At 51.1% G+C, this 9,649-nt stretch overlaps 1 protein-coding gene across 1 annotated transcript in view; it reads right to left on the bottom strand.

The window, feature by feature from the left end:
* The window catches only part of IMPA2 (inositol monophosphatase 2), a gene marked incomplete at both ends in the record, with an annotated part of 33,112 nt that extends 23,759 nt beyond the window's left edge, over positions 1 to 9,353 (bottom strand). Inside the window, one exon of the mRNA XM_080714425.1 lies at positions 9,258 to 9,353. Coding sequence (XP_080570551.1) covers positions 9,258 to 9,353 — 96 coding nt within the window. The remainder of the gene's footprint in view (positions 1 to 9,257) is intronic.
* Between the last annotated feature and the right edge of the window lie 296 nt (positions 9,354 to 9,649).

The following is a 9,649-nucleotide window of genomic DNA, read 5'->3' on the forward strand; positions in this document are numbered from 1 at the left end:
CTTAGTGAGACCCTTTGCAACCCAGTGAGAGCCTGTTTTAAAATAAAGAATAAAAAATATGGCTGGGGGTATAGCTTGGAGGTAGAATGCCCCTGAGTTTCATCCCCAGTACCCCCAAACAAACAAACAAAACAAACAGCCAGGCATGGTGGTGCATACCTGTAATCCCAGTACTTGGGAGGCTGATACAGGAGAATTGCAGGTTTGAGGACAGCCTCCACAACTTAATGAATCCCTATTTCAAAATAAAAAACAGGAAGACCAGGGGGTGTAGCTCGGAGGTAGAAAGTATCCCGATTCAATCCCCAGTACCCCCTAAAACAAAACAAACCCCTAACAGCCCTTCCCTTTACCACAGTACACCCAGCCCTACAGACGTAAAACATTCTTGTTGCACCAGCAGTAAATTAGTGTGCATGGGCTGTTAATTCATGTTTCCAGCTACTCACTAATAAAGCAGGCTCTTCACACACCCCCTGGTCTGGGTCTCTCCCTCCAAATCACCTTCTGTTAATGTTTAATATTGACCCATGGGTCCGAAATCACTGAGCCTGGAGTCCAAACCCCCAAATAAAGCCACCACTCTGGATGGGACCTAGGCCAGCAGATTCATCGGCTCCACGACGCCGTGTTCTCGCCCGGCCGCCCGCCCCGATCCTGCACTGCCGCCCCCAGCCGGCCTGCCCGTGACAGCTGCTGGGGCTGTGTCCCGGGCCCTGCCAGGCGCCCGTGCCTCGCCCCAGCAGACAAGGAGAACGGCTGCCCTGTGGAGGCTGCTGAGGGTGCCACGGTTTAGGGTCTAGGCTTCCCCGAGGACAGCTGAGTGTGGCGTGGGCTTCACTGTGTCTCAGTACAACAATACTAAATTTGACCAAACTAAATTTGACGCTTTGTTATTAGCATGCCCATAACCACAGTACTTGGGAGGGATGAAGGTTCAAGGCCCAGTTACCCTTCCCCAAAAGGGGAGTTTACTTTTTCCTTTTGGGAGGTACAGGGGAATACACCCAGGGACATTCTGCCTCTGAGTTACACTCAGGCTCCATTTATTTTTTATTCTTTATTTTGAAACAGGGTCTAATTAAGTTGCGAAGGGCCTAAGTAGCTGAGGTTGTCTGTGAACCTGTGATCATCCTGTCTCAGCCTTCCAAATGCTGGGATTACAAGTGTGAGCTCCATGCCTGATCTGATTCTTTTTCTTTCCTTTCTCTCTTTCTTTCTCTTTCTTCTTTCTTTCTTGAACCCAGGGGTATTCTATCTCCCTAGCCCTCTTTTATTTTGGAACAGGGTCTCACTAAGTTGCCGAGGGTCTCCCCAAGTGGTTGAGGTGACCTCAAACCTGCAATTCTCCTGTTTCAGCCTCCCAAGTGCAGGGATTTAAGGCAGGTGTCACTGCTGAGTTACTTTCCTCACAGTGCTGTATAAGGAAAATGACAGGTGGCTTCTCAGGCAGGGTCAGGATGGTGGCCCTGGACCATACGCCCCAAGGAGCAGCTGCTGCTGGGTTTCTGCCTTTGTTCATTTTTTTCCCCCGGTACTAGGGACATTTTCCCTTCGAGCTACACCCCCAGCCCTATTTTTTATTCTTTATTTTGAAACGGTCTCATTGAGTTGCAGAGGCCTCACTAAAGAGTAGCTGTGAAATGCACTCCTCCTGTCTCCGCCTCCCGAGTACTGGGATTACAGGTGTGTGCCACCAGGCTTGGCTGTCTTTGCTTTTAAATTTTTAAAATTTATTGGTACAAGCCAAGCATGGTGGCGCACGCTTGTAATCCCTGTGCAGGGGAGGCGGAGACAGGAGGATTGTGCAGGTTCGAAGCCAGCCGTGCTGGCCTAAGAGACCCTGTTTCCAAGTTAAAAAAAAAAAAAAAAGTATAAAATAGGTCTGGGAGTGTAGCCCGGAGGTAGAACCCCAGTACCACCCCCCAAAAAATTATTTGGTACTGGAGAATGAACCCAGACATCCTATCTCTGAGCGAACCTCCCCCACCCAGCCCGTTTAATTTTTTATTTTGAAATAGGGACTTGCTAAGTTACTAAGGGCCTTGCCAAGAGGATGAGGCTGTCCTCGAACCTTCAACTTTCCTAACTCAGCCTCCCAAGTACTGGGATTACAGGTGTGCGCCACTGCACCTGACTTTGCTGATGTGGTGGGCAGTCCTCTAATACCAGTGCTTGGAAGGCTAAGACAGGAGGATTGAGGGTTCATTACCAGACTTGGCAACTTAAGTGAGACTCTCATCAATCTAGTGACTGTTTGTGTGTGTGGCACTGGGGTTCCTGGAAGCCCTTCTACCTCCGGGCTACACTCCCAGACCTATTTTTATTTTTGAAACAGGGTCTCTTAAGCCAGTGCGGCTGGCTTCGAACCTGCGCGATCCTCCTGTCTCCACCTGAGCCTGTGCCGTCCCCTGGTGGGGCCGTCGGTGGACAAGCCTGCTCCCTTCCTGCGTGAGCAGCCACAGCCCTAAATGCGCCCTGTGTTGGGAGCTCACGTGTGCATCCTGCAGCCTCTTACCTAGAGTCTGGATCCAAACTAACATTGTGTGTGTGTGTGTGTGTGTGCGTGTGCGTGTGCGCGTGCGTGTGCGTGTGCGTGTGTGTGTGTGTGTGTGGTACTAGGGGCAGAACCCAGGGGCTGTTCTACCTCCAGGCTATACCCCCAGACCTATTTTTTTTTTCTTTTGGTGGTACTGGGGTTCCTGGAAGCCCTTCTACCTCCAGGCTACACTCCCAGACCTATTTTTACATTTTTATTTGGAAACAGGGTCTCCTAAGCCAGCGTGCGCAGCTGGCTTCGAACTTGCGCGATCCTCCTGTCTCTGCCTCCCAAGCGCGGGGATTATAAGCGTGCGCTTGTAATACACGGGGAATACACGCCCGGCGACCTATTTTTTTTAAAATATACTTTATTTGGAAACAGGGTCTCACTAAGTTGCTGAGAGCCTCACTCAGTAGCTGAGGCTGGCTTCGAACCTGTGCAATCCTCCTGTCTCAGCCTCCCAAGTGTGGGGATTACAAGCGTGAGCCACCACGCCCAGCTGAGCTCACATCTTTACTTAGAACCTACTGGCAGTTACAGTCCAAGGCCGGAACAAGCCTGACCTCACAGTTCTTCCTATGCGTCACCCTCCTGGGGACAGACAAATCTTTCCAACCAGGTTTTCAGCCCCAAACCCTTGAGTCCTGCTGGTGCCTCTTTGGCATGTGGCATCCAGCCCAGCAGCAAAGCTGGCCACCTCAGCCTTAGCTACTTAGTGAGGCCCTGACTCAAAATAAAGAATAAAAAGTAGGGCTGGGGGTGTAGCTCAGAGGTAGAATGCCCCTGGGTCCTATCCCCAATACTGCAATACAATAAAATAAAATAAGGGTATAAAAATAAAATAAAATAAAATAGGGGAAAAATCTGTCACCCCTTTCTTTGCCACTGCTTGGTCAGACCCAATTGGCTGCTTTTTTTTTCTTTCTTTTTTTCTTTTTAGTACCAAAGGTTGAATCCAGGGCATTCTATCTCTGAAGTACAACCCCATCCATCTACCCACCCATCGACCTACCTACCTACCTACCTACTTGCCTATCTCTATATAATATTTTTTGAAATAGAATCTTGCTAAGTCACTGAGAGCCTCACTAAGTTGCTAAAGCTATTTCTGAACCAGGGACCCTCCTGTCTCAGTTTCCAAAGTACTAGGATTACAGGTGTGCACTATCACACCTGGCTGAAGACACACTGGCTTTCATTCAAATTCTTACCAGATACCAAGTTCTAGTTCCCTGAGCTGTAAGGCCCTTGTGCAGCAGCCAGGGGGTCTCTGGCTATTGGAGCCAAAGTCCAGAGTGGCTCAGCAAACACTGGTGGGTGAATACATTTCTATTCGGTGTTTTAGCGCCACCATTTACAAACAGATAACGCCAGGCTTGGTGGTGCACGCTTATAACCTCAGCATTTGGGAGGCTGAGATAGAAGGATTGCAGGTTTGAAGCCAGCCTCAGCAACTTCAAAAGACCCTCAGAAACCTAGTGAGACCTTGTTTCAAATTAAAAAATAAAAAGGAGCCGGGTGTGATGGTGCACACTTGTAATCCCAGCATTTGGGAGGCTGAAACAGGAGGATCATGGTTCACGCCAGCCTTAGCTACTTAGTGAGGCCCTCTGCAACTTAGTGAGACCCTGACTCAAAATAAAGAATAAAAAGTAGGGCTGGGGGTGTAGCTCAGAGGTAGAATGCCCCTGGGTCCCATCCCCAATACTGCAATAAAATAAAATAAAATAAAATAGGGGTATAGCCTGGAGGTAGAACACCCCTGGGCTCAACCCCCAGTCCACAACCCCAATTTATATGAAGGAAAAGTCCCTGAATCCTGAGCACAGAGCAGCGCTGGAGTCTTCGCAGTGTAACTCAGCACATCCAGAGAGCAACCGCACAGCAAGCCACTGGCCTAAGAGTGAACACAGAGAACAGGGGACGGCCCAGGCCCAGAAACAAGCCTGCACTTCCTCAGCCAACGGATTCTCAACAAAAGTGCCAATGGTGCTGGGGACATCCACACACAGAAGAATGAAGGCATGCTGGGGATCCCAGCGCTTGGGAGACTGAGACAGGAGGATCCCAAAGTTGGAGGGCAGCCTCTACAATTTAGCGAAACCCTCAGCAACCAGGTGAGATTTGTTTCAAAATCAAAAGGGCTAGGGTGTAGCGTAGAGGTAGAAGGCTCCCAGGTTCAGGTGCCAGTACAAAAAACATCAAAATAGATTCTAATTGTAGAACCTAAAATGTTGTAACTGCCAGAAGTTATTGACACAAGCAATAATTTCCTGCATAGGACTCCACAAGGACAGGAGGATTGCAGGTTCCAGGCCAACCTCAGCAACTTAGCGAGACCTTGTGGTTAAAAAAAAAAAAAAGGGCTGGAAATAAGTTCCATAGTGGAGTGCCCTTGAGTTCAACCCCCAGTAAAAAACAAACACTCGCAGTGCAAGAATAGTTATTTTTATGTTGTGTGATATTTGCTGGATTTGTTAGCATGTTAAAAGGTATGGCCATGAATGGTGGTGGTGGTAGTGTGTGTGTGTAATCAGGAATTGAATCCAGGGGCATTCTACCTTTGAGCTGTGTGTGTGTGTGTGTGTGCTACTGGGGATGGAACCCAGGGGTTTTCTACCTCCATGCTACATTCCCAGGACCTATATTATATTTTATTTGGAAACAGGGTCTCACTAAGTAGCTGAGGCTCGCTTCGAACCCACGCAATTCTCCTGTCTCAGCCTCCCAAGTACTGGGATTACAAGCGTGCGCCACCACGCCTGGCTTCTTTGAGCTATTCTGAATCAAGGGTCTTGCTAAATTATCACATGCTGGTCTGGAATAGACCACAGGCATATGGTGACTGTGATTGTTCTAAATAAATAACTACTGCAGCTAATTTGTTTGTGTGTGTGGTAGTAGGGATTGAACCTAGGGGCATTCTATCTCTGAGCTATACCCCAGCTCTTTCGTTTTTTATTTTATTTTATTATTATTATTTTTTTTGGTGGTACTGGAGGGTAGAACCCAGGGTCTTTGTACCTCCGGGCTACACCCCCCAGCCCCATTTTATAATTTATTTGAAAACAGGGTCTCACTAAGTTGCTGAGAGCCTCACTAAGTAGCTGAGGCTGGCTTCGAGCCTGTGCGATCCTCCTGTCTCAGCCTCCCAAGTGCTGGGATTACAATGTGCGCCACCACGCCCGGCTCGTTTTTTATTTTAGATCCTTGCTAATTGCTGAGACTGGTCTCAAACTTGTGATCCTCTTGTCTCAACCTCCCAAGTACTGGGATTACAGGTGAGCATCACTATGCCCTGCTAGTAGCTTTTTTTTGGGGGGGGGGCTAGAGAGGTACTGGGGATTGAACTCAGGGGCATTCTGCCTCTGAGCTACAGCCCTAGATCTATTTTATATTTTATTTTGAGACAGGGTCTCCCAAGGTTGCTGAGGGTGTTGTTAAATTACTGAGGCTGTCCTTGAATCTGTGGTCCTCAGGCTCCCAAGTACTAGAATTACAGGCATGCTGCCTGTAGTTAATTTTAAATTCTGTATTTTCCTAAAGATACCCTCCCCCCCGCCATTGTCTAAGCTCCAGGCCTACCGCTTCAGGGGAACCAACAGAGCATACTGATTTTATGTCTGGCATCACATAAAAGACACTAAATATCCATGCCAGTGAATACTGCTATCTTACCTCACTGGCAGGTGGCATGAGGCAGTGACCCATCAGCCAGAGAGGAGGCTTCTGCAATGGTGTGGGTGGTTGTGACTGGAGAGGTGGGGAAGAATGGGCACTGGCATGCCGAGGAGGGGGGATGTGAGGCTGTGGAACAGAACACCTTGTTGGGAGACCTCTGGGGAGGGGGTGTAGCAGGAGTGGCAGCCGATGGTCTAGGGCACCAGTGCCCAAGGACCAGGTGCAGCACGTGTCCATCTCTTGTTCCCACCTTTTTGCGGCCAGAAGCTCGGCCTTAGGAGTGACAGAGCAGCCCACTACAGGGGCAGAAAGCCGGGCGTGGTGGTGCACGCTTGTCATCCCCGTGCTTGGGAGGCTGAGACAGGAGGATTGCACGGGTTCGAAGCCAGCCTCAGTTACTTAGTGAGGCTCTCAGCAACTTAGTGAGACCCTGTTTCCAAATAAAAATATATAAAAAAGGTCTGGGAATATAGCCCGGAGGTAGAAAGCCTCTGGGTTCCACCCCCAGTACCACCACCACAAAAAACAAACAAACAAACAAACAAAAAAACAAAAACCCACTACAGGGCCCAGCAGCAGCTACAAGGGCAAGGGCGGGCACTTGCGGTCATGCAGCTGGGCCAGACTGACCTTCAGCTAAGGAGGACTGCAGAGAGCTCAGTGCTGGCTGACCTTCCTTCCCACAGCCTGTTTTCTCCAGCCAGCACCCAGATTGCTATGGGATGTTCCTTAAAGATATGTTCCTGTTTACCCAGGTTATGATGACCTTCTGTGGCTTGTCTGTCTCAGCCTGGCATAAAGTCCAGCACCCTTCCCCAGCTCAGACTCAGGACCCCAACCCAATGGCAGCTCCTTCACTTCACAAGACAGGAGGATCGCACGGGTTCGAAGCCAGCCACGCTGGCTTAAAAGACCCTGTTTCCAAATAAAATATATAAAATAGCCCGGAGGTAGAAGGGCTTCCAGGAACCCCAGTACCACCAAAAAAAAAAAAAAAAAAAAAAGAAAGAAAAGAAAAAGACCTTTTAAATAGGGCACAAATTAGCCAGGCATGTGGTGCATGCTTGTAATCCCAGCATTTGGGAGGCTGAGACTGGAGGATTCCAGCTCGCAGACTGCCTCAGCTACTTAGTGAGGTCCACCACAACTTAGTGAGACCCTGTTTCAAAATAAAGAATAAAAATTAGGGCAGGGGGGTGTAGCTTGGAGGTCAAATGCCCCTGGGTTCCATCCCCAGACCCGCAAAAAAAAGAAAAAAAATTTAAAAGGCACAAATTTTAAGACCCTTAAGAACTGTGCTTCTAATATTTCAAGCTCTATATGAACATGTTAAATAACTTTTTAACAATTTAGGCCTTATTTCTTCAAAGATCTAAATTTGAAAACCATAGAAGTGCAAAGCACACCAAGCTCTCTACAGCAGTGTCTGAATCTTCAGCTGGTTTCTGCTCAAAGCCCCCAGGAAGAGAAGCTTTATGGCAGTGTGACGTTCCCAAAGTCCTGGCTGTGCTCCTTTGCAGGGAATAGAAGGCCTAGCCAGGTCTGGCCCCAGACACGGAAGGCATCTGCTTTCCAGAAAGATTTTAGGCCTGACACAATGAACTGGCAGGGCTGGGCAGATCAGGGTCCTCCTCTTCCTAAGGATGGAAAGGGGTAAGTTTTCACAACTCTCCCCCCCCTCTTTTTTTGGTACTGGGATTGAATCCAAAGCATTGTACTTCTGAGCTGCACCTCCACCCCTTTTTATTGTTTATTTATTTTTTGGTGGTACTGGGGGTGGAACCCAGAGGCTTTCTACCTCCGGGCTGTACTCCCAGACCTTTTTAATATTTTATTTGGAAACAGGGTCTCACTAAGTTGCTGAAAGCCTCACTAAGTAGCTGAGGCTGGCTTTGAACCTGTGTGACCCTCCTCTCTCAGCCTCCCAAGCGCGGGGATTACAAGCGTGCGCCACCACGCCCGGCTTTATTGTTTATTTTGAAAGAGGATCTTGTTAAATTGCAGAGACTGGCCTCAAACTTTTGATCTTCCTGCCTCAGCCCCCTAAGTACTGGGATTATAGGCATGCAACACCAGGCAGGACTTCACAAAACTTTTGACTTCCTCCGTGTGCGTGCGTGCATGTGTGTGTGTTTTATTGGGGATTGAACCCAAGTACATTCTATCTCCAGGCTATACCCTTAAAGCTATTTTATTATTTCAAAATAGGGTCTAAATTGCTGAGGCTGGCTTCGAACCTGCGATCCTCCAATCTCAGACTCCCAAGTACTGAGATTACAGGCGTGTGCCACGACGCCCGGCTCTCCTGAATTCTTTATAGTATTTTCAGACTTTGGGACCTGAAAAGAAAAATACAGTGTGGATATAGAAGGCCAGTCCACCCACAAAGCCCCACGGCCACATCCCCTAGCCCTAAACACGAAGCAACAGCATCTTCCGAGTCCACCGAGGCCCGCTGCGGTTCTGTGACAACTACTGCTGGTGGGCCTGCTGTGTCAGGAACGGAAGGGAACGCAGGGAAGAGACAAAACAGGAGAGAGAAGAGGAGCTGCACCCCATCTGGAACCCCGGGACCTGGCTTTCTTTAGCCCTGCGGCTCAATCATCCCGTCGGCAGCCGAGCGAGCTCCTCCCGCACACTAAAGCTGTGCGGATCACTGCGTGAACCCCTTTCTGTCCGTGGGTGAGGGCGTGGACTGAGTTTGGATTCAGCGCGCCGGAGAAGGTCGGGGGAGGCAGCCCCGCACCGCCGACCCGCCGCGCCGGGCTGAGCCGCGGCGTCCTCGACCTGGAGCTGGACCGGCTCAAAGGTTCGTCAAAGCCAGCCGCGGCGGTGCTCCGGATGGAGGGGATTTTCATGTCCCATCGGCTCTCGAACCGAGGTCCGACGAGCTGCAGCCGGCCCCCAGGGCAAGGCGAGGGCCGCGGCCAGCTCGCTCCCCGCTCCGAGGTCCTCCTCCCCGGAGGCGCGCCTCGCTCGGCCCCGCGGGCGCCGGCCTCCGAGACCCGCGGGCTCGGGGCGTGGCGCCGCTCACCTGTCCCGCCCGCAGCGCCAGCGGCACGGCCGCCTCGAAGCACTCGGCCCAGGGGTCCCCCGTGGGCGCCGCCTCGTCCTCGCCGCTCCGCCTCATCGCCGCCGCGCCTCCTCCCGGCTCCGCCAGCCCAGCCCGAGGCCCTGCTCCCGCCGCCGGCTCGCCAGGCTCCGCGCGCCGCCCGCAGCTCCCGCCGTTCGCCCGCCGCCGCCCGCCCGACCGACTGAGGAGCCAGAGAAGGTCCCGGCCGCAGCGCCTCGCGCCCGCTCTCGCCCCGCCCCGGGCACCCGAACACCAATCAACGCCTGGCCCCGCCTCCCGGCCCCGCCCCGGCCCCAGGCCACGCCCACGAGCACGCCCACCCCGCTGAAGAACCCGGCCCTTCCCTTGCCTGT

Source organism: Muscardinus avellanarius (assembly GCF_963383645.1).
Source record: "Muscardinus avellanarius genome assembly, chromosome: 17".
Taxonomy (NCBI): domain Eukaryota; kingdom Metazoa; phylum Chordata; class Mammalia; order Rodentia; family Gliridae; genus Muscardinus; species Muscardinus avellanarius.